The following is a 24,367-nucleotide window of genomic DNA, read 5'->3' on the forward strand; positions in this document are numbered from 1 at the left end:
TGCATCAATGCATGTTGGGTGCGTGTGCATTTCACCTCCTCTTGAATGAGGCCTCAAAGCTCTTGAAAAGTTAAAGAAAAAGTAAGCAAATTTTACTGAAAGATGAAAAGTCGAGAAGTTTGCCCGAACCCTTGAATTTGCTGGCATGTCAAGACGATGAGGGCTTGGAGGCCAAGGCATATGAGTGCAGATTATGCTATTCCAAAAAATATGTGTTTAAAATTTCAAAATTTTATGGAGCATTATAGCGGAAAGGAAGTTTAAACTAACTTTTAGATGCTTTAAAGTTAGGTTTTGGTGGGTAGGTACCTACTGAGTGAATTTTTCACAGAGCATACTGCACAAGAGGCTCATCGACGGTGTAAGTCGGCAATCACAGAACTCTGTTTGCGACGTCGCAGACTTCCTGTCATACTTAATTTTTTAAACGGAAAACTACTCAACGGCAATTCTTTAAAACTACCGTGATTTTTCTTCTCTGTGCGAAGAAAATTCTGCATAAACTTCCAGGAATGATGTCAATTTTTTCTCCTTTAGAAAAATAACAAAGGGGTGGAGATTTTCAGACACCGCAAACGAGATATGTGATTGCGGGCTTGCGTCGCTGTTATGCGCCTTGTCCTCCAAGTCCCTGAATTGAGTGATCCGTTCGCACCCGAACGCTCGACAGATAGATGGAACTCAAACCTCGCATACTAAACACATTTCGTGAAAATCTTGTTAATGTCCAACTTGATTGAAAATTCCAAGAAAAATCAAAGTTTTAAGATTTAAGGACTTGCCGAAACCTGATGGATGGGTTTCAGGACATTCCGTTGACGAGTTTTTGTCCGCGCACCTGTTTTGTTCAGTTTTCGTTCACGCGTAAAATATTTTAGTCCGGAAGTAAAACTATATTAACAATATCGAAATGAGAAAACTGAGAGAGAAGGAGGTGTTGTTATGGTACCTAACTCATTTTTTAAATGAAATGATACTTTCTTCTTTTAATTCATCTTTTTAAATTTTGGTATGGGTGAATATTTGGTTTCATTTCCATCCTTGAAATTGTCGATATAGAATATACATTTTTTAAACCATTTTTTAATGAAAATATTACTTCATTTTAAAAATATTTCCATGTTCACAACGTGCCGAATATTTGTAAAACACTTTTTAGGCGATGACATCGATACTTATCTCAATTAGCCGTAGTTTTGATGAAAACAACTATACAAAAATGAATAGAAGAGGGGAAATAACCAAAAATAACGCAATATTTGGTTTTAACCCATTTGCACATCGATCTTTTATAGTTAAATACGTCCAATTTTGATCGGTTGGTTGCGCGTACACCACCCTGCAGCACAGTAAAAGCACAAAATATAAAAGAAAAATTGAAGTGATTTGGAAATCATTAATGACACGGAACCACCTTAATATTTACAAAACACACGTTATATTTTCCTTTAATACATATTTTTTTTTCATCACTTTAAATGAGAATAATCCATGCAGAGTGTGCAAACGTTTCAAAATCATAAGTTGAAAAACGATGACTCCTCGAATTATATATTAGAGCCTAATACAGAGCGTGGCGTACTGCCAGCACGAGGCGCGTATTAGCGCCTACAAACCTAAGGCGATACTTCAATCATTACGCAATGCGTGAAGTATCCGTTTGGGTTTGTAGGCGCCAGTGCGCGTCCCGCGCTGGCAGCATTCTGCGCCGTGCCACGGCGCTTCGAGCAACTATTTCACGACAGAGGTGTTGCACAGTATCACACAAAATTGAAGGCGCTCCAGCACATTTAGAATTAAATGCATTTTTTATGAGAACTGGACTTACTTCGCAAAATAAATAAAAATACTACGGCACAAAGAGAGAGCGGTAGTCTAGAACTCACTACGTCCTGGCATCCGTTAGCTTAAATTTTTTATTTCATTCGAGAAAAAAATTACTCAATTTAGGCATAACCATTTGTGATTATGCCGTCAAGAAGATTTTATTTTGAATCAAGAATAAAATCGCTGAATGAAAGCGGGTTTTTACTTGATGTAGTTGACTTTTCTTTTTTTATAGGCATCCCTTCTCCTTTAAACAATCATCATTTTTTTTTTATTGATTTAAAAGGAAACCTTCTCTGCAGTAAATTTGAGCATATTCCTGTTTGAATCAACTCACTGGTTCCTCTAATGAAGTTCAAAAATCGTGCTGGATGTTACTTACTACGGATACTTGAACTTAATAAGTTTTTCTACAGCCTCTTTCTTTTTATCGTCGTTACTCGATTTAATGTACATACAACGGAACTTCGAGCTGTAGATGGCATCAATCATGATCCGTTGCGGTTCCTTCAATCTCGTACGATACTGTGCAACACTTCCGTGGCGGAATAGTAGCTCTATGCGGCAAATCAAAAGGTTTATCCAGTTCAGGTAAAACAAGATTGGATTTCTTGAAAGATAATTAAGTCCTGTTGTATCAAAGAGGCGCAGAGAGTTTTAAAGAATTTTCTCTTATGGAATTGACGCTCCCCCATTTTTACAAAGAAATATCAATTACCTATATATTTTTCTCCGTAGGACCAAACAGACAAAAAAAAGCAAGCAGACACTCATTCTTCCAAGACATTATACATTTTCATCCAAAAACGTTGTGAGCAATTGTCGTTTGTATTTACATGTGGACTAAATAACTTTGGATCTGAATTTGCATGTGGACCAAATGGACCGCGTTAAACAGAAAGGAACCAAGCCACATCAGCTATTGCCAAATTTAATTGGGCAATTTAATTTTTTACATGAAAACGGTTGTGCGGATTTTTGTGTAAATTTCAGTGAAAATTTTCCATGGTACGAAGCAAATTCCTTAAAATTTTCAAAGAAATCCGAACAAACGTTCTCTCGTAAAAAATTATTTGCCCAGTTAAACTTGGCAATAGCTGATGTGGCTTGGTTCCTTTCTGTTAAACTCAGTCCAAATCTTCCCTGCCGAAAAAACGCGTGGACGTAAACTACTGGAAAAAACAGGTGCGCGGACAGAAAATCGTTGCCGAAATGTCCTATAGCCGATGGATGGCCTTTTCCAAAAAATTAAAAAATGCAACCGTCCACGAGAAAAGGGCCTACGTTAACGTTCAGCAGAGCGCATTCTGTTGAGATGGGTCGAAAAATCTAATTTTCAGATTTTAAAAAAAATACTTCCTCTACCCTTGGGGAGCGAAAATGTAAAAAAAAGCTTCCTAACGTTCTGAAAAATGAGTTGGAAGTGACTTAGAAATTATTGTATTAATAGCGGCCTTGAAGTTGCATCTCAGTCCAGTAAGTTTCTACGCTGCGCAAATAATAAAATTTTAATCAGCTTTTCCTTACGTTTTTTGAAAAACTGATTTTAGAACACCTCAGCTCGGGTTCGGTTGTATATTTTTGGGTGTTTTGTGTCTCAATGTGTTCGCAGAACACTAGCCTCTATGCCGTGGTAAGTATCAATACTTAATTTAATTTCGAAACTTTATTGACTAAGGTCCTTTTATCTGTGGTTGGTCCCGAGTCACAAGATTCACTCTAAAGTTTAATTTGCAAACAATTCAAAAATTCCATTTCCATTTCCTCAATGTATATTTTTACGGAGTAAAGAAATATAGTAAATTGAAAATTTTGGTCCAAAATCACATTGGTAGCCTTTTGGAGCCTTATCTGAAGGTCAAATTACATGCATTTCCTCAAACTGCATCACCTATGCACGTCACTTTTGTGTACCTCACACTTTAAAAAAGAAAGACCAAAACCTTGGGAGCAGTTAATTTCATTCATTTGATAGTTTTCAGACACCCAAAAAACCAACTGATCTGATGATGAACAGAAACCTTTGCAATGAAATCACTGTATTTAATAACTGGAAAAAAGGACCACACGAACACTCAGAAAAACTCTGTACATCAGTTTATTTACTTCAAAACAAATATAAAAGTTCACAAAAGAACAATGAAAGGAAAAAGTGAAAAAAACCATAAAATATTTCACAGTTTACAGCTTGTCATTTCCGAAAAATAGAGGAACTTGCTCATAAAAGCCTCGACTAACTGAGAAGCAAAATTTACCTATTAACTGTTATTAGGTATCTGATCATAGTACAGGGGTATAATCATACCACCAAGTCTTCAATTGAGAAGTCTGGTGGAAAATATTAGACCAGCTTTTATTATTTTTTTTTCCACTGAAATTTAGGGGACATCCAAAAAGTTGCGTCAACATTTCAACAACTATCAAATATCGAAATGAGGGAACAAGAGAAGCTGACAAGTTGATGTTTGAGAAAGAATCAAGCAAGATGTATGCTATCACTTACAGATTATCTCCGACTTACTGATGATTGAATTATGTTTTTATACAAACAGCCTTTTAGAGTGACCTCGGTTAGCACCTATTACTTCGATGACTTTTGAGTAGAACTTTCCCGACTACAACACATGCTGCCTGATTTTTTTCACATTCTATTTTTCTTAATCTTTATTTATTTCTTTATTTTTCAACTGCCGCAAAAATTTGGGTGTTTGATGTTCGTATTCTAGAAGAATTCCACCCGTCCGGCAACGGCCAAAAATAACATTGCCACAACGTTGCTGCAACGTTGCCGCAACATTATTTTTGGTAGTTACATTGTGACAACATTTCCGCATCTACTTCAGGCAACCACTTGCCGGGCGGGCAAGGACAGCTCTGAGGCATTATACCTACTGCACAGTTTTTCGTTAAATAATTGAAAAATACGGGGAATTTAAGCAACATGCAATGATCTGACTGTACGCCTGGATGTGAGTTTTTCATTTCTACAGGAAAGAAGTATTTAGAACCTAAAATCTCTTTCCTGCAGGTGATGAATTATTATTAAAATACCTTGATTAATGAAGCCCTATCCTAGAAATGCTTTATCAATCTAGGTCGTTCAATATTGACTCTAAAATCTACCCTTCTGTGGAGGAATTTGACTTAATATATCAGCCTTCATAGGGAAAAGTTGAGAAAAAAGTTTAAGACAATGAAGATGTCATCTTTTTGAACTTCATAATTAAATTTTGAAGGTACCTACTTCTGCTGTTTAACGATTTAAAAAAAGATTAAGAAAAATAGGATGACGATTTTGGACAGTGAAGCATACTAAGAATAAGATAGGACTTTGGAAAAAGAGATAAATCCAAATTTTCCTGCAGGCTGAGGTAGGAGCTGATTTGAGTAAAACTGCTTCCATAGTATCTTAAATTCATATTAAGTAATAAGTAATACAAACTTAAATTTTAAACTGAAATGAAAGTCTTATGATGTATTAAACTCGAGTATCTCTTTTTTACAAACTGAGTCCACTAACTATTAGTCAGTTCTTTTCTGTAGGATCTGAGTAAATTTTACTGGAGTAAATTTTTGGAATGAATAAGTCAGTTTCTTAGCAGCTAAAGTAAAATGAGTAACACAATTAAATTGCGCAAGCAACATCTATTAGAAACTCTGATGGATTTTTGTTTTTGGATTTATCTCTGAAAGTTTTTGGGTCCGTTTTTTAATGACAAGTATTAGTACAACAATGACTGGCATTTGGGTAACATTTGAAGATACATTTCTATCATTTAAAATATCAAGAAATCGCTTGTTTATGAGTGCGGCAGTGACGAATAAAGTCTGTATGGCAGAAAAATCCTCTCGGACAAAATTCACACTTGAACTTCTTCTCCAATTGGCCCCCAAGAACTTTATCTCGATGACGAAGAAAAGAAATTTTATTATTAAACGTACGATCGCAGTGATCACACTCAAAGGTTTTTACTTTGAATGAGAATTTCTCGTCAATTTTCTGTCCATGCTTGATGTACAAATGGCGCCTCAGACTAAAGTTTGAGGCTAATTCTACACCACATATGGTACAAGGACGGGCCTGTCGATGAAATGAGGGTTGATACTTTTCACCGACGAAGACGTTGTGTGCATTCTTTTGATGACTGACGAGTGTTTCTTTCAATTTAAAACACATCAAACACACGACACACTGGAAGTTTCGAGCAGTTACGTGGTTGTTCCTTCTGTGCTCTCTCAACTTTTTTGACGATTGCAACACTGCACCACAGACTTCACATATCTTTTCTTTGGGTTCACCGTTATCCTTGGTATTTTGCAAATGTACATGGCGTCTGTGATATGTCGCTCTTCGCTGAGTTGCAAATACTTTGCCGCAATACTCGCAAACGCATGACAGACTTTTTACAAGAGATTTCTTACTTTTGATTCCATGAGAAGTTTTCTCGTGCTCAGTCATAGGTGTTTGACTTGTATTAATACATTCGCCACACAGTTTACAAACCACAAAATTCGAATAATCTGGCAACTTTAATGGTTCTATCACCTTAAATTTTACGCCTACATCATTTAATGGATCGTTCCTAGGCAATTCCCTGAAAAAACAAAATAATTCCTGATTACTGAGGAGAAAAAGTATTATGGAAAACCTAAGAAGCTGACAAGCTCCTACTATGACAGAGGCTGTGACGTTCAATGGCTGGATAAAATGTATATCTGCCCAGCAGCAGTTCAAAATTTCCGTTTTCATCTTTCCACAATATAGCTTTCCAACCGCGTTTTCTTAAAATTGTCCGAGAATACGCAATGAGTAACCTTTCATAGAAAAAGGGACTTCAGTAGGCAGAGACAAATGATTTCTGTCAATTTGAATTGAAGCTCTGTAATTTAATTTTCCTACCAAAAACACTAGTGTTTAGAGTTCTAGTGTTTCACAGAAAAAGTTACAAATCATCCATCAATTTAGAAGAAATTATAGCCATAAGTAGAGACCCTGTACACAATACCAACAGACTCTGCGCTTGCTTAATTTCACTCTTACATTATTCATATTTTATATATCTAATATTCATAGAATACAACTTCAAGCAAAGGCATGCACTTTTTGGCATTAAGGTCTCTTTGACACGAACAGGGTGAAGTAAAATCACAGCGAATAGAAGTAAAAACTAATTTATTTTTTTTAAAAAGCAATTCAATTTGAGAAGACATGTTGCATTGATGAAAAGCTGCTATAGGTTCTTCAGCGATGAGAAATCATCGTCTTGAAAGCTGAGAAACATTATAGTTTGGATGGTAAGTTTTTTACAAAACAAGGAAGGATTGGAGGAGGCAGCACCAAAAACTCGATGCAAGTTACGGTACGCAGTGTTGAAAAAAAATTACATACATGGTTTCCGGTCGAATTATTTTGATACATAAAACAAAAAATTCGACAGTAAGATTTTGTTAGGTTTTGCAGTCACAAATAAATATGAAGTATTGATCCTAATTGAAAAAAGGTACCGAAACGACCCGTGACTGGCATCGTGTCAGTTAATTGGAGGTGAAAGCAGAACCTCATGAAGACACCAGCTAGATTTATGATGTTTCCTAACCAAATTAAAATATCTGATTGAAGAGGCGAATGTTCAATTTCAGTTGAAAAAATGTTGGAGTCTACAAGCTTAAAGAAGAAATATTCTGACTTTTCTAATCAATTATCAACCAAAAAACGACAAAAACAACAGCTTTTCCTGCCGCTGTTCAAAATTGACCTGAGAGCTCTCATGTTCCCATGAGAGGGTTGAGAATTTCCGGGACCTTCCGTTCTACCAGTTGCAAAAATTCACTAGATTAAGGAAAAGGATAGCAGAGAAAACATATCCATGTGTTTTCCATAAAAGTTCCAGAGTCAAGCATTGGTGGGTAAAATTGTTTCGCCTAACTGTTCCTGGGTTTCACATCCTGTAGAGTTTCAATCTTGAATTCTGGTGAAAATCCAGTCAATTCATGGTCGATGAAAATTTGAGAGGTTGAACAGAAATCCTCTGCAGGTTTAACCTTGCTTCACACTGACCTATTTGCAATTTTGACAATCGTTGAGAAATTTCCCATTGAAACATGGGCAAAAAAACTTGTGGATCACTTTTTCAGTCATGTTTTGACGAAAAGCTTAGGATATGGATATCAGACCCATTCCAAATATCCAGATTAAACTTCCATTGGCTTTACAATTGAATCAAGTTTCCATCATTGAGTCATCGAGAACCTTTCCCTCCCCCTCATGGCGGGTTTGATGTTTCAGCATATCGTTTTTCTGAGTAAATCGACGACCGCAGACGGAACAGGCAAATGGTTTTTGGCCAGTGTGTCGCCTGATATGCACATCTAAATTATAGCGTCGGCATGCTGTCCACCCACAGTACATACACACAAATTTCCGCTGCCGCACGTGCGTGTACTTGACATGATTCGACAATGAGTTTTTAACTTTGAAACGTTTGCCACAAAGATCGCACATGAAGGGTTTTTCTTTTGAGTGTGTCAGTGCATGTGTTTGATACTCGGATTTGGTTGCGAAAGCTTTCTGGCATATTTCGCATTCATACTTTTTCAGGATTTGACCATCCGGTAAATGTTGGTGGTAATTTTTGCGATGGCACTGATTGCATTCGAATCCTTTCTTCTTTGGCTGAAGATCGTGGTCCTTAAGTACGCGCTCCATCTCTTCTTCATCTTTGGTGGGATGAGCCGAGTGGATATGAAAGCGAAGATGTTTTTTTGAAGGTACGATAAGACCACAATCTAGACATGTGATAGTGTTCTCGATCTTATTTGATTGAGTCTCACCGATAGGCGCTAAAACTTTCATACATTTCGCCATTGAATCATGCTCCTGCTTATTATGTACTTCAAACTCTTCGAAGTATTTGTAAACATTATTGCAGGCCTGACAAAGATGGAAATCAGAGCCGTCATTCACTTCAATTTCCGAGAGATTTAATGTGCACCGCCTGAAAAAATATAATTTCCATCAAAATTTGTCAAACCCCAGCCACTAAACAGCAAACCCTTAATATTGCTGTGGAATAGTTAAATGGAAATCATTCATTAGTTTTGATGAGCTATTTGTGGGGTAACTATTTTTTTTTTCGGAGGGAAAACCACAATAAATCAAAATATGTTAGTTGAACACATTGACCGTCACACCAGTCGATGCAGTTGGATTTGTCAACACCACATTTTTTCCGATGGCTGATTGGACCACTAGCCACTTAAAAGGAAACTTCCCATGAAACTTCCTCATTGTACTTTCACGGACACAACTTCGAAAATGGTTGAATAGTCGAAAATAAATTTTTTGGAGTTCTTCGAAGTGCAGAAAGAATCATATTATAACTACTGTCCCTGCCCAGACCAAGACTGAAAGTACCCAGCATAGACAGGAATTGAAGCATAATCACAGTTCAGCAGCGCACAAGTGGGTTCATAATTTGAAATCTTAACCTCTGCATCCCTCATGACCCTTGTAAGTCAGCAGTTCTGCCAGCAAGATTCCCAGCTAATTGCAAAATTAGCGAATGAAAGAAAATATTATGTTCACAGTTTACACTGAATGGGTCAGTTCAGACTATCCGCTCAAAAAGATCAATATCAACGAGGATCAAAGTGGCCATAAAAAACAAGCTCAAACTTTTGACAGAGCACTGGTGTTAGGTTTGTGAAAAAACTTATCTCTCCTTTGATGAACAATGCATGTAAACCAGTTTAGAGGAACCTAGCACCCTGAAAAATTATTTGATTTGAGAGCTCACGTAAATTAATTAGGTGCTTGGTTTGACTGAAGGAGACTTCGTTTGAGTAAGTCATGGGTTTTGATTGATAAATGCAGAAAATTAAATTCTATAAAACTCTAAACTGAGTTTCCACTTATGATTTGGTTAGAAAATTTTGAAGGCGCCTAACAAGTTCTACATGAAATTTAGTGGAAAAAACCGACACTGTTTCTGGCAGTAAATACTAAACAAGTAGCAAAAGCTACCTGCTGAGGGGGCGCCGCCCCCCCCAGACCCCCCCTTTCAAATTATATATGTGAGACTTTGAGTATCATAGAAGTCGTGCGGCGACATGCCGAATGAAATGCCACAATTAAAATTATTGGATCAGATGATGAGCTGATAAAAGCCTTACCTAGTAATTTGGGAACATTTCTGACACAGTTTGGTTGCTTTAACTATCACTTTGATTTGCGAAATTCAAATCGTTTTCACTTCGTATGTAGTTAAATTTGATTTTGACTGACTTAGTTTCTGATGGATTCAAACTCATAATATACATTTAGGTTCCAGGGAAAGAAAAATGCAGATGAGCTACACTTCACATGAATATAGATTGATTAAAAATAAATAATCCGAAGAAGTGATGGAATAAATGATAATTGTTTACTAAAGTAAATACTATACCTAGGATTCATAGGAATTTTAAATAAAACCCCACCCATCACTAAAATAACCCATATGTATATACTCGTGGTGCCTGCTCTCGGCTCGATTTCGCCGAATGGAATTCTTTATCATCGCGGTTGTCCTTGTTGCGTGCAGGAGGAAATGAAGGTGCGCTCGCAGTAGCAAGAAGCAGACGCGCCAGGTTGCTTGCGACGCGTGAATGTAGCTTAACCTCCACAGATTAACAAACCGTCGAGCAGCCACGCGAAAAGTCCTATACCTACATAGAGAAAAAAAGGAGGTATTTGCATCTTGAGGTTTGTTTACCCTGTGACGTAGGTCTGTACAACCTGGCCAGCGAAATCCGAAATTCGAACTATGAAAAATTGACCATAATTTCCGATTTTCCGAGGTGTAAAATACACAACTCAGCAGGAGCAAGAAAGAAAAATCGATTCGATATTTCTGGAGATAAATGTATGGATACGGACGATATATCAACGTTGAAATATCGATACAATATTTTGGTCTAAAATATCGATAGTCTGGTGGCGCGGAGCGTCTTTGGGAGGGGAGGGGGAGGGGGGGGGGGGGTTGGGCGCGTAGACGATAGAATATCGCACCCGAACTGAGCCTTAAGGCTCGAAACGCTGATCAATGTTCCCACAAAAATGACGCGGCGCAACGGCTGCAGCCACGCCGGAGCGTGACTGTAAGAGGAGGAAGGGGGGAGGGAGGGCCCCCTTCGGCCCTGAGCAGACCGACGAAAGTAATAAAAAGCGAGAGTAATAAAAACAAAAAACTCAAGTTTACACGTGCAGAGCTCGAGGCATTGGAGCCAAATTGGTCTGTTTGTTATTTAGGGATAGTGTCCTAGCCTAAGTTTATTTAAAAAACAATTAAATAAGAGGAAGGATTTCAACCCTAAAAAATGTCTCCGGGACGACGACAGCCTGTGACCCCAGGGTCACAGGCTGTCGTCGTCGTCGTGTCGTGGGATCGTCAGTTTCGGTGAGCACAGTTACAGAGATGGACCATTTTTTTTTAGGGAGCAAACAAATCAAAATTTTGAGCCTTAAGTTGGTCGCAACCATATCCGGAAGTCGTTACAGTGACATTTTTGTGCAACATGCTTCTGTGGAAAGTGCAATACTTGATGAATACTTTTGACAAATCGTGTTTTTTCCGGTTTGCGCTTCAAACGTGATTTATTTGTGGAGTGTAATACGTTCCTTTTTGAATTGAAAAACTCGTCAGATGCATTAGATAATCGAGTACAGCATCTCTCTCTCATTTCTTAACGCAGGGGGCGGCAAATTTTGCATTTTTTTAAAATGTAGGTTTAAAAAAAATCGGATTCAGAAAAAAAAAAATTACAGACGAGAAAGCGTCTTTCGGTGACACAAGAGACAGCACCTTTAATTAGTCGAGTTAAGAGAGAAACAGGCCAAGCCCTCATACGGGCGAATCTTATAAACAATAAACAATAAACACGCAATTTGGCATGGAGCGGTGCAGCAGTGATGATGAGGACTTGAGATAGAAAGGAGAAGCCCTCAGCGCGGCGCACGGTGAATCGAGTCAATGAGAGAGGTCGGAAAAAATTTGGGAACTTAAAACGCTCATAACTCCGTTTATACAAGAATCTAATGTTCTGCAAGCTGTTCCACTGGTTTTCTCGTGATATTTTCTTCCAGTATCACCCCTTGAACTTTAAAATGTGACGAAATAAACATCAACATTTGCAGTTCTTGTCAAAAATTTTCATGTCCGACCCCTCTAATTGACTCAATCCACTGTGCGGCGGTCGGCGTGAAACGCATAGCGCCTACAAGACTGTAGGAATACTTCACGCATTGCGCCAAACACAGTGCGGTCAGCGCGGCGCGACGGCGGAAGTTAAAATTATTAAACCACATTTATGTTTGTTCTTGCATAATTTTTACCTTCATTTCTTAGAAATGGAAGGCCTTGTTCACACATATGTAGATAGGTTTACGGAACTTAACTTTCACGCAAAGTTCCGTGCGAACTTTTGCTAGTAGTGAGGGGCATAGTGTCCTTTCTTTTAATTTTTCTTGTTTTGCCGGTTGAAAATGCGGGTGTGATCCCTGCGAAACGTCCCGGGTTTCTTATTATATTTTATGTGTTTCCTTTTTATTATTTGCGTCCTTAGTCCCGTTTTAAGTTGTTTCTCTGTTACTGTTTCGGGCCGATTAAGTTGTTTTTTATTGATGTTTCGAAACGAATGAGAAGGGGGCGGCAAAATACAGGTGGCCCATAGGCAGCAAGTAGGTAAATCCGGCCCATGGGCGGCAAGTAGGTAAATCCGGCCCTGTTTTTCAAATGAATTTTGAGTCAAATTTACGTGAGAAATTGATTTACCAAAATTATTTTTCTTAATTAAAATTAACTTTCTTTTTAATACAGTTTTTACGTAAATACATTTGTTCGTAATTTCCAATACTTTTTACGAAATTTTTATGTTAATTTAATTGTTATGTAAATTTGACTTCCTTTTCCGACTTTTTTCTTTTTTTCGCGTTTTTCTGTGACTTTTAACAATTTTAGACTTTCTTTCCTTACTCTAGTAAGGATCTAGTCGTCAGAATCTATCCTGAACGACAACTTACATTCATGGAAAATAAAGCTTTAAATGTTCCTGACCATTTTTTACCATCCAAACTCACTAGAACACATTGTACAGGTATATGAAAAATTTGAAGAGCATCGCTGTCAAAAGCTAAGTTCTCCTTCAATTTAGCTCTTTTTGTATGGTCTACAGGTAAGGACAAAACTAACTGTTTTTGCTAAATGCGTACTGTTTTTTATTCATAAAATTTGAAAGTCTCAATGAAAGCAAAGCTATGTCCAATCACAGCTAGGTATTTTTATTTTGAGACTGCACATCCCAACTTCTCCCACTTTTTCAGCCGAACTATTTTTTTTTTTTTGGGCTAGATTTTGGTTGGTGCAGTAATGCTGATGGTTATTTTTACGAGGGCTGTCCCAAAAGAAACCGGACTTTTGTCATAGAAGGCGAACAGAGCGTCGTAATGAAGTTTTCTTGGGCTTGTTTGAAAGCTGATAAGCTACTGAAGATGCTTGTTTTTACAGAATGCAAACATTGGTCTTGGTAAGGAAACTACACGCTTTGGAATAAAGGAAAGTCAAACTCGAGTTGCGATTTTTGTCTTTATTTCAAGAAAAATTTAGATACAACTTTAAAAAAACCCAGGTTTTAAGTTAAAAACTTCGTTGCAATCTTATTCAAATGCTTAAAAATAAGGAAATCAACATTTTAAGCAGCTTACCAAGTCATCACCTATCCCCTTCAAAATACTCGCCAGCTTTGTCGATGCATTTTTGCCACCGTTTCTTCAATTGGGAGAAACACTGTTGGAAATCCTCAGGTTTGAATGATCGCAATTCCTTCAAGGTGTTCTCTTGAATTTCCGGAATGGTTTGAAAACGTCGACCTTTCAAGATAGATTTAAGTCGTGAAGAAAAAATCACACGGAGCCAGGTCAGGTGAATAGAGGGGATGAGGGAGGACACTCGTGGCATTCTTTGCACAAAATTCGCGAATTTGGAGGGATGCTTGGGCAGGTGCGTTATCGTGATGCAGAAACCAGGAATTCTCTCTCCAAAGCTCGGGCCTTTTTCTGCGGATATATTCGCGTAATCGTCTCAGAACACCATTGTAATATTCTTGGTTGACGGTTTCACCTTGAAGGAATTGCGATCATTCAAACCTGCGGATTTTCAACAGTGTTTCTCCCGATTGAAGAAACGGTGGCAAAAATGCATCGACAAAGCTGGCGAATATTTTGAAGGGGATAGGTGATGACTTGGTAAGCTGCTTAAAATGTTGATTTCCTTATTTTTAAGCATTTGAATAAGAGAGCAACGAAGTTTTTAACTTAAAACCTGGTTTTTTTTTTTTTAAGTTGTATCTAAATTTTTCTTGAAATAAAGACAAAAATCCAAACTCGAGTTTGACTTTCCTTTATTCCAAAGCGTGTAGTTTCCTTACCAAGACCAATGTCTGCATTCTGTAAAAACAAGCATCTTCAGTAGCTTATCAGCTTTCAAACAAGCCCAAGAAAACTTCATTACGACGCTCTGTTCGCCTTCTATGACAAAAGTCCGGTTTCTTTTGGGACAGCCCTCGTAGAAGACTATGATGGTGAAACCTAAATTTTCCAATGATATTTTATCAGCATAGTAAACTCAACCACGACTTCAATCATAAATAATTCCATTTAGCGAAATCAAGCTGAAAGGCACAAGTAAGGGTTCATGAAAGTTGAAGTCATAGCTCAACATTATAGGGTAGGTTCAAGTAACTTTTAACGTGTTTTAGACTTTTTTTCTTACCGTAGACCCTGAAAAACCACTTAAATTCAAGGAAAATAAAGCCTTAAATGTTCATACCCATTTTTAAATGTCAGAACTCACTAGACCACATTATATTCATGATAAATTTGAAGAATATTGCTGTGAAAAGTTGAGTTTTCCGTAGATTTAGCACTTTCCGTATGGTCTTTAAGGTAATGACAAAAAGTGCTAAATTGAAGGAGAACTCAACTTTTGACAGCGATATTCTTTAAATTCATCATGAATATAATGTGGTCAAGTGAGTTCCGACAGTTAAAAAATGGTTTAAAAATTGAAAACTTTTAGTTCGATGAATTGAAGTTGTCCCTTAGGGTCCATTAGCGCTAAGGAAAAAAATTCTAAAACTTGTTTGAACCAACCCTATAATATTCTCCCACAGGATTCACTTTCAGACAGTAATAATTAATCAACATAAACATCAACCATTACTGATAAATCATCAAAGATCCTATTGGGCGAAATTCAGCCAAAAAGCACCAGTTTGGAGTCTTGACATTTTGGCCACCATTGGTTGTTTATTTACGCTATTAAACTGTGACTCGATGATAAAGAATGCCATAGGGCGACATTCCGCCGAAAGGCACCTGTGTGGGTTCTTTACATTATGGTCACAGTTGATTGCTAAAAGCTACCAAACCATGGCTAAATGATCAGAAATTCCATTTGGCGACACATGTTAACACTCTTTGAACATCTGAGGTATGAGTTCTGGAAATTTTGGCTATACTTGGTTGCTAAACGCTATTTAACAGTAAATGTTCAACAGTGACTTGATGATAAAGAATGCCATAGGGCGACATTCCGCCGAAAGGCACCTGTGTGGGTTCTTTACATTATAGTCACAGTTGATTGCTAAACGCTACCAAACCATGGCTAAATGATCAGAAATTCCATTTGGCGACACATGTTAACACTCTTTGAACATCTGAGGTATGAGTTCTGAAAATTTTGGCTATACTTGGTTGCTGAACGCTATTGAACAGCGAATGTTCAACGGTGACTTGATGATAAAGAATGCCATAGGGCGACATTCCGCCGAAAGGCACCTGTGTGGGTTCTTTACATTATGGTCACAGTTGATTGCTAAACGCTACCAAACCATGGCTAAATGATCAGAAATTCCATTTGGCATAATGGAGATGTTGCATGTGTGAGGAATTTGCGATTTGACTGTTGAATCTTGTGTAAAAAGTCACGAGAAACACGATGGTGCCACTGGTTTTCTCTGAAATCATCTCCCAAGCTCAAAAAAAAGCACTCAAGTTGAGGCCAAAATGGAGGGAATATCCCACCCTACCCTGAGAGTCAAAGCCTAGATCAAGACCTATTCTCCATGCAAAGATAGGGAGCTAATACTTTGACAGGGCTACCAATTTATCTGGGGACTCCAAAACTGAATACACGGCAACCCTGCTAATGTATTTGCTCCCTATCTTTGCATGGAGAGTTTGTCTTCATGTAGACGTGGACTCTCAGGGTAGGGTGGGATATCCCCTCCATTTTCACCTCAACTTGAGAGGTTTTTTTGAGCATGGAAAATGATTTCAGAGAAAACCAGTGGCACCATTGTGTTCCTCGCGAACTTTTATACAAGAATCAACAGTCAAATTGCAAATTCCTCGCACATGTAACATCTCCATTGGGCCAAAATGCACCGATATCAATACCTCATATGTTACTTGGTTCCTCGAAAATTCTCCTCTTGGACTTAGCCTAAAAGTGTGGACACTTTTTAGCCTCCGGCGAAACCTAGAGTCTATACGGCTTCGCCGCACGACTAAAAAGCAAAAATGTCCCAGAAAATCTATTAAAGTTGGATTAAAAACAAAAATTTACCTATTTTTAAATAATGACAGACATAAAAAATCATTTAAATCTTAGCATTCAGATTTCAACAGTATGAGTTAGAGGGGAAATAAGAAACTTCCACTACAATACTCAATTCTTTCCAATGTCTAGAGGTCCATTAACTATCAGATTTTAGGGGAAAATATTATAGGGTTTCTCCATTTCGATCATTCCATCAGTTGACATGACTAGCAAAAACATACACACAAAATGCTGTGACGGTCAATATATTGAAAAGTTAGTTGTACCTCATACAAGTTAAAATTGTTTATATACTTACTCTGAATTTATTCCATACAGAGCTTGAAAATCTTTACTATCATCGCTATCCGAATGATTGTTTTGTTCGCTTTCTTTGCTTTTCTTCTGCAACAGACATAGAAGAAAAAAATGGAAACTATGAGATTGAGAACTAAATATATGATAAATTTTTTCGTGCTGAGCGGCTAAAAAAAAATCCTTTGTTCCATTTTACAGCTTGTGATGTGACATCATCTCCTTTTTCCCCTTGTTTCCTACATGCATTTCAAAATGATCGGTCTCCCTGCAGCATGGTTGCAGTATTTATTTGCAAGCTGCCTACAGAGATTAGGAGAAAAATGGCAACCTTCCTGGGTTTTGCTTCAAATGGAATGAAAAATTTTCATAACTTTTCCATGGTATTTCCAACTTTTCAAACAACTGATTTTTGGGCGTACCTAGATACTTGTAAAACAAATAATTGGGTTTAGGATTCAAGCAATTCGGTGGGTGAAACTTTTGCCTGCTGCTGCTGAGAAGTTTTTGGATTCAGGATATATTTTCTCCCAAATTCTTATCTTTTCATGGTCTTCCCTCCTAAATACGTGTATTTTTCATGACATTTACCACCAGATTGAATTCCTTGTGTTTTATTGTTCACTAGAGACAACTTACTGTTCGCTTTCTTGCCTCATTAAAACTTGACTAAAATGCTCTTTAAAAAAAGTAATATCCTCAGTCAATTTGAGAACTGACTAGAGGGTATTTAACAGTGGCGTGGCGTGAATTGCGATGTATCGATTGTTGTGCCATTTAAACCTATGGTAAAGAATCAATTATTAAGGTGTCCGCTGCGAAAACCCTGTTTATCGATCCTTTACCATAGGTTTAAATGGCATAAAAATTGATATATCGCAAAGCATGCCACGCCACTGGTATTTAATTTTCCTTAAAAGAGGTATGACATTCTAAAATTTTCCTTTATAAATTCAGGAAAAGTCAACAACTAAGGGAAAATCAAGCGAGAGGAAAAATTTGTGGTTTATACCATGAAGTTATTTGACATTTTTTTTGATATCTTCATATTATTAAGTAAAATTGATTTCCTGAGCTTTTTCCAGATTTCTAACCCTGTAAACACCCTGATTTGCCTTGATGTCATTCCTAACTTAACCACATACCCGAGAGTCTGGCCCGACCACAGAACAGGCTGTTTACAGAATATTTATTTAACAAATTAAAATTCAGACTAGGAAATTATATTTCTCAGTTTTTGATGTCCCAGATTTCCGGTCACATTATATTCTTTTAAAGAATCAGCGTTTCCGTAATTTCTTCACTTACGTATTCCCCGACTTTTTTTGCTTTTCTCCAACTCCAAAATCGCTAAATTTCCTGACTTTTCCTGATCTTGGAACAAAGTTTCTAGTTAGATTGTTTCTTTCTAAACATGCTGACTTACTTTCCTTAAATGCTGCTTGCAAAATTCAGGTACTTAAAAAAAAAAAAAATGTAGGTCGATGTGCATTCTCTGATATTCCGAGACTTTCCAAGTTTCCCAAACTGCTGAAATTCCTGAGAATGGCTAATTACTATTCACTCACAAAATTTTGTACAAATTATCAGTCATTTGTCTTAATTCATTTAAAAACAGAAAACGAAAAAATTAGGAAGGAACTATGTACTATTTTCTTGGGAAAATACAATATGAGCAGAAATTAATAAAAACCCATCCAATCAATCCCAAAAATGCACATATAGAAAGGCCCAGAATGTTCAAGTCTTACCTTACTAATAGGTTGAGCGGAAACAATGAGAGGTCGAGAGATCTCTTCTTCCATTTCAGTCCCTAGAATGAACTCTGGATTGCTGTCCAGTTCTTCACTTTCCGCCCCTTGTCCTTCATCATCCACCTACATAAATAGAAATCAAAGAAGGAAAAGAATATTAATACCCAAGCACAGTGCAAGGACACAACTTCAAATTTGAGGAGTCAAGTTGTTTGGCAGAGGTTATTTTCCCTTCAAAATATCAGCTTAAGCTCTAGAGATATATAAATTGAATCAGCTTGTGAGAGAATCGCGGACGTTCATTTTTCCTACTTTCGGGAACTCTGTCAAAAACTGTACAAGCCTTTTAAACACAGGCAGTAAATAGGATCCAAAACGCTTAACCTCCAAAACCCTCCAATCATCCAAAATTTCCAAACCTCCGGGAGTCCTAAAAATCAGAAGTTACACACCATTTTTTTTCATTTGAAATGGGATTGGATTTTCAGTACTTAATGAGTCTATTAATCAAATAAAATTTAATAAAAAGAAAGGCAGAAATATGTACCAGTGTCTCTTCATTTTTTTTGTAGCTGCGTTAAAATTAATTGTCAAAAATTTCTTACACAACAGTTTGCAGGGAGGAGAACGTTTAAGCCACATTATATCAAAGCAATAATGAAAATGTCATGAAGAATCCTGCTCAGCATTGCATAAACTTTGTGAGAGAGCATCTGAGTCTCTGCTACAGGTGCGTTACCCTGGTGAATGTCTTGCAAGGGAAGAAAATAAAAATGCGAGCTGTCTAATACTTGATCAATCCATGTTCTGCAATGTCCATCAAGCACAAGTTTAAGTTTTTTAATGTTTTGGATTTAGAATGAAGAAGTAAAGTAAAATTTGGGAAGTTTTAAGATTAAAACATCCTAGTCACAAGGTCAAGAAGTTCACAGTGACAGAAGAAAAAGAAAACTTACATTGTACGCATTTTTTGCATTCAGTCTTAATTTTAGTTTCCTGAGATTTTCTTCTGCTTTTAAGGATCCTATGAACATTTCATGCCATGTTACAAGCAGTGAGGCACATTGATAGCATAACTGAGTTGGTAACTCATCAGCTTTTGAGACCTGTAATTATCCAAAGCAGAGTTTAATAAACTGCTTTTAACACATCAAAGATAGTGAAGAACTTCTGCTGTATGAAACTTTACTAATTTTTCCTCTCTGTGTGAAGAATAGTCTGTGAAAATTTTGAGCGATTGTATTGGCTCATTCTGATTTGATGAGATCAAATGAAAGTGGAGACTCCGAAGCCTCGCATGCAAGATACCATTTCTCCAGACAATCAATATGCTAATTGTGTAGATTTCCTGTATATTGGTTTTTAGAATCTAATTGATACCTAATATCTAATTACATCGTAATCATTTTCACTTCACTTGGGCTTAAATACGCTAGGTTTTCCATCAATTTTGTCAAGTTGGCTTCCTCACACTGAATTGAAAAAGAGGTGCGTACGTGGGTTTTTTTTTTTATTTCTTGATAAGTACAGCTTAAATTTACGAGGTGATTGATTTTGATAGAGGTGACCAGACTAAAGTTCCTTCCAAACTTTGGAGAAATTATATGTTCACCTGCAAAGATAATGATTAGATTGGCAGCAACTGAGTGACTTTAAAAGAAGTTTCAAAACATTTTCTCTCGTTTCTGGAGAGAACAGAAGCATTAGTATAAATAGAAGATTCGTAAACGTACAATAATTGGTAAATACTGGTTGATTTTGGCTCCTAGATCATGTTCAATCCCTTGTCCATCAAAAACAGGTATGAAATAGGTATCGACGCAAGCACACGCCCGACATGTTTGCGATAAATCAGTCACATTGTTGAGATCGAAATTCTTTTCACCAGTACCATCAATGCCTGGTTCCATTTTAATATTAACTATTGAAGTGCCTGTAACAAAATGTAAGTACTGTTTTCAGAAACACAGAGGAAGAAAGAGATACCTAATATCATTGCTCCTCTGACATAAGAGCATATCTCTATTTCCCCATAAGCCTCAGAAAGAATGGAGTCATATGCAGAACAGGACTCACATGGAAATTGAGATACGCCCATATGTCAGAGGGGCTTTCTCTTAACAAATGAAAGTGTCATCGTATGGGAGAGAACAGGCACACAGATGATTCAGTAGTTACTGGCTCCTCGATCCAGAATGATGATGATAATAGTGTAGAAGAGAGAGTGTGAAACCACAAAACCAGCGGAGACACTCCAGTTGAATGTCTCTCCTTCCGTCACATCATAATCAGTCTTGTCACTTGTATTTCAATTCATTGAGATTGAGGGCTTGCTTACCACTGGTTTCAGACATTTCCTGACGCTATTCTTGCATTCAGATCTGCAGGTTAATATAAGGCTGCTATTCAGGGGCAAGGCCAATTATTTTCTGCCATCTCGATCCTTGCGCTGCAATCAAAAAGGAAGAGCTACAATTTGAAAATTCAAAGTGCTTGCGGCGAATAAGTCAATCTGTGACTGGGATAGAATATTGAAGAGAACTCCTTAATTTTCATTTCATCATTAAAATGAACTCTAAGAATACTGTGAATCCAAAAAATTTTCTGAGATAGGTATATTGAACTTATTTCAATTGGTAATATTTTTGGGGTTTTGCATTGAATACTTACAAAAATACCTTGATGCTTTACAAAAATTAAATCAGTAGAGAGTAGATACTTAACTCAGGAGTCTCTTAAATTCATAGGTTGAAGAGTTTGATATTAAATATAAACACAGTGTAAACGTAATTCTGTTAATCATTTCACTCATTGAAACTTTCGAATGAGGTGTCTCAAAAGGGGGGTTGCTTTTCGAAAAAAAAAGTTAACCATCGCTCCCCTAAGGAAGGCTGCCCCCCAAAATTTTGGACAGACCAAAAAGTTGCTACCTTACACCTAGCAACATCCCCAAAGTTTCAAACTTCTACGTCGATTAGAAAAAAAAGGGCTAATCCTACTATAATTACGGGTAAAGATAGCATCAGTGTAAACTTTGAAAGGAATATGTTTATTCAAACTAGTACGCCGGACACAATAGATACATCTAAAACCTAAGGAGGCTGCAATAACAATGGGTATTGAAGATAGACCACCTCCTCTTGCATATATTGCTTGGGTAGCTTTAAAAGTTGACGCAACTGCTACTACACTTGATTTTCTGAGGATAGATGACCTAATGACGAATCCTGCAGCACCTCATTGTTTGGGATAATGAAGTACTTGAAAAAGGTCTTTTAAGTAAACTGTTTGCAACCATACGTTAATATAATTACGCGACCGAACAGGTAGCATTATTTGACTCTATTTAAATTACACGACAAATTTTGTGTATCCACAGGATTGCTCTACCTTCTAACTCAACACTAATCGGTCTGAAGAGGTCCATCAATGCATTGGGAAGTCTTAAGTAAACGGAGGAGCTAAACCTCATCGAGTAAGTTCTCTTCAACTACAACTATCGTTTCCATCATCATTCTACATCCATCGTTTTTCCATTGAGGCGATAGTTGAAGTTTCATTGACTGACTAACCAAGATAGATTCTACATTAAATGCATACATCAAAAAAGAGTGACATAGTTCCCTTAACGTGCCTGAAAGGTATCGTGAGGATGGATTACCATAGTATCTGCATTCAGATTGACGTATCGATCAGAATTGGAGTGTGAGGAGGTATCCTGCGCTAAAGTCGAGCGATCATGAGTCGTCTGGATTATGAGTGGTCCACAAAATTTAACTCTCCTTCCTGCAGAGTAAGTATATCTGGCGCTAAAACCAAAATAATGACAGTGACAGGCTCGAAAATGGATCAAAGAACTGAAGAAGGTCACACATCAAAACTTTCTGAAGAACTTATACCACACGACCGCAAAGGTGATAAACAAACTAGTAGTAACCCGCGAATAGCACACAAAATAGAAATGAAAACCTTTCAAAAGTTCGAACAAGCAAATGTTATCGCTTATCACAACCTAATCAAAACAATCTATGTGGGATTCAAATATAAAACTTCAGCCCAAAGACCGACGATGCTTTGAGAGAGGTGAAAAGATTACGTACTTTTAGGCTTCGACATATTTCAGAGCAGCGTTTACGTATTATGCTGGAAGCCAGCCAATACCGATCGAGCTGCGAGGGCTGTCGCTAGTTGATTGGCCTGTTTCATCGTTGAGTCATTAGCGGGTAAATATGAATGAACTCAATTTTGGGCACAGTGAACTGTGATTTAACGGTGAGAAGTTTGAGCTGCAAGAAATATTACGAGAAATAAATGTATTTAATTTTCTCAGAACTTTCATCTGCTATTTAACTGCCCATTGTATAGAAACATCAGAGAGCGCTGTCCCCAAAAATACCCAAAAGAGCTGAGCTCAATTCTTAAATGGGACTCTGTTGAGAATGCCTTACTTAAATGACCTCTATTTCTATGTCGTGCTCTCATAATAAATGAGTAAAACAATTCATGTTAGAGAGCTTTGTGTGCACTAGATTGCTACTGTAAATATCCCCCCCCCCTCAGTATAAATCCCACTAGAATAAAAATAAAGAAAGTAAAACTATTCTTCTGTTCTATTTTAATTTTCTCAGATTACAGTGCTTAATTCATTTATGGGAAGAAATGGAAACCATTTGATTCGATTTCAGGAGCGAGCCCCAGTAGAGAAAAGTACTTTTAGTAAATATAACTTTTAAGGATTCTCATTGTACTCTTGAGACCACGATAAATGCAGTTAATCTCAGCGCAGGGCCAAGGAGGGACTCTGGGACTTCCAATGTGGGGAAAGCTTGCAAGTATTCTTCTTCATTATTTCATTTTATTTTCTTTGTCAAGGGTGCGACGCCCATTTCACACCGTCAATGCATTTGCTTTAAAATCAAGCAAAAATTTTACTCCATGGATGTCAAATTGCATATCCAACGAAATGAAGAAAATTTGATTCTGATTTGAAATTTGTCGCTGATTCTTGGTCAAATAGACGGTTGTCTATCAGTTTATCTGGTTTAAAATTCTCTACTAGCAGCATGGTTCTTAGATATTCTTTCCAGCAGTCAATTGTTGATAGTTCGTTTGTCAATCGGACAAGAAAAGACTAATGAAGAATGAAGTTACACGGTTACACATATTTGATTCGTTGGTTTTGTTAGTCGTCTTCTTTAGTGCGCTTATATTTAAAGCACTTTTTTATTTATTTTTCTTTCATTTTTTTTTTTGTGTTTCATTTTACATTGAAAAGATAGGATAGGCATGAATTCTTCTTCTTGATTGCAAAAAAAGTCCAATTCGCTAAGGTTCAAAAATTTTCATACTGTCCTACTTAAAGGCTGAAAAATTTCATCTTATTTTTAGCTGCAGGGCCCATTCTTGGAACTAAATGGGTAACATATGTCAAAAACATTTTACTTTTTGAAACAAGAAATTCAATTGGGAATACCTAGCATCAGCTGTCTCCTACCCCTCTAAGTTTTTTTTTATGGAAAACCTCCACAAATTTGCCTGCCACGAAAATTCCTTGTTTTTAAGCTTGTGTGTCTTCAATTTGAATCTCACATCAAAGTAAAGGTCAGCTGAAGTTTGAGGCCTAATGTTGATGATAGGTCGGTTGTGCCAGCCACAAAATCATGTTTGGATAGTTTAAGCTTATGAATTAGCAACAAATAATGAGATCTGTTTAGACACTGAGTTTAAATGTCTAATATAAACGGAGACATCACTCATCGCAAAATATGGTGCAAGACATCATTCACCACAGCACTCTATACTGCATGGTTTCTTTCATTTTGGTTTCATCAATCA

The 24,367-nt window shown here is 37.2% G+C and overlaps 1 protein-coding gene across 2 annotated transcripts; it reads right to left on the minus strand.

Moving 5' to 3' along the window:
- Nucleotides 1-4,146: 4,146 nt before the first annotated feature.
- Nucleotides 4,147-22,644, minus strand: LOC109033752 (uncharacterized). 2 transcript variants are annotated; one of them, XM_019046513.2, is made up of 7 exons: nucleotides 22,194-22,644; nucleotides 20,871-20,981; nucleotides 20,266-20,465; nucleotides 19,489-19,638; nucleotides 18,530-18,655; nucleotides 16,783-16,868; nucleotides 4,147-6,422 (listed from the first exon to the last, which is right to left on the minus strand). In XM_019046513.2, the coding sequence occupies exons 2-7, from the start codon at nucleotides 20,884-20,886 to the stop codon at nucleotides 5,612-5,614; spliced, it is 1,389 nt and encodes a 462-aa protein (XP_018902058.2). In that variant the 5' UTR covers nucleotides 20,887-20,981; nucleotides 22,194-22,644; the 3' UTR covers nucleotides 4,147-5,611. The 2 variants fall into 2 exon arrangements, with proteins under 2 accessions (XP_018902058.2, XP_018902059.2); XM_019046514.2 differs by lacking the exon at nucleotides 4,147-6,422 and adding an exon at nucleotides 6,984-8,822 and having other exon boundaries at nucleotides 22,194-22,643.
- Nucleotides 22,645-24,367: the final 1,723 nt, after the last annotated feature.

This window comes from Bemisia tabaci, chromosome 2 (assembly GCF_918797505.1).
Source record: "Bemisia tabaci chromosome 2, PGI_BMITA_v3".
NCBI classification, from domain to species: Eukaryota; Metazoa; Arthropoda; class Insecta; order Hemiptera; family Aleyrodidae; genus Bemisia; species Bemisia tabaci.

What these genes read in the sequence shown, in the direction of transcription:
- LOC109033752 (XM_019046513.2), bottom strand. An exon ending in ATGCAAAAAATGCGTACAAT is followed by an intron (nt 18,656 to 19,488) that starts GTAAGTTTTCTT and finishes CTATTTATGTAG; the next exon opens with GTGGATGATGAAGGACAAGG. An exon ending in CCGCTCAACCTATTAGTAAG is followed by an intron (nt 16,869 to 18,529) that starts GTAAGACTTGAA and finishes TGTCTGTTGCAG; the next exon opens with AAGAAAAGCAAAGAAAGCGA.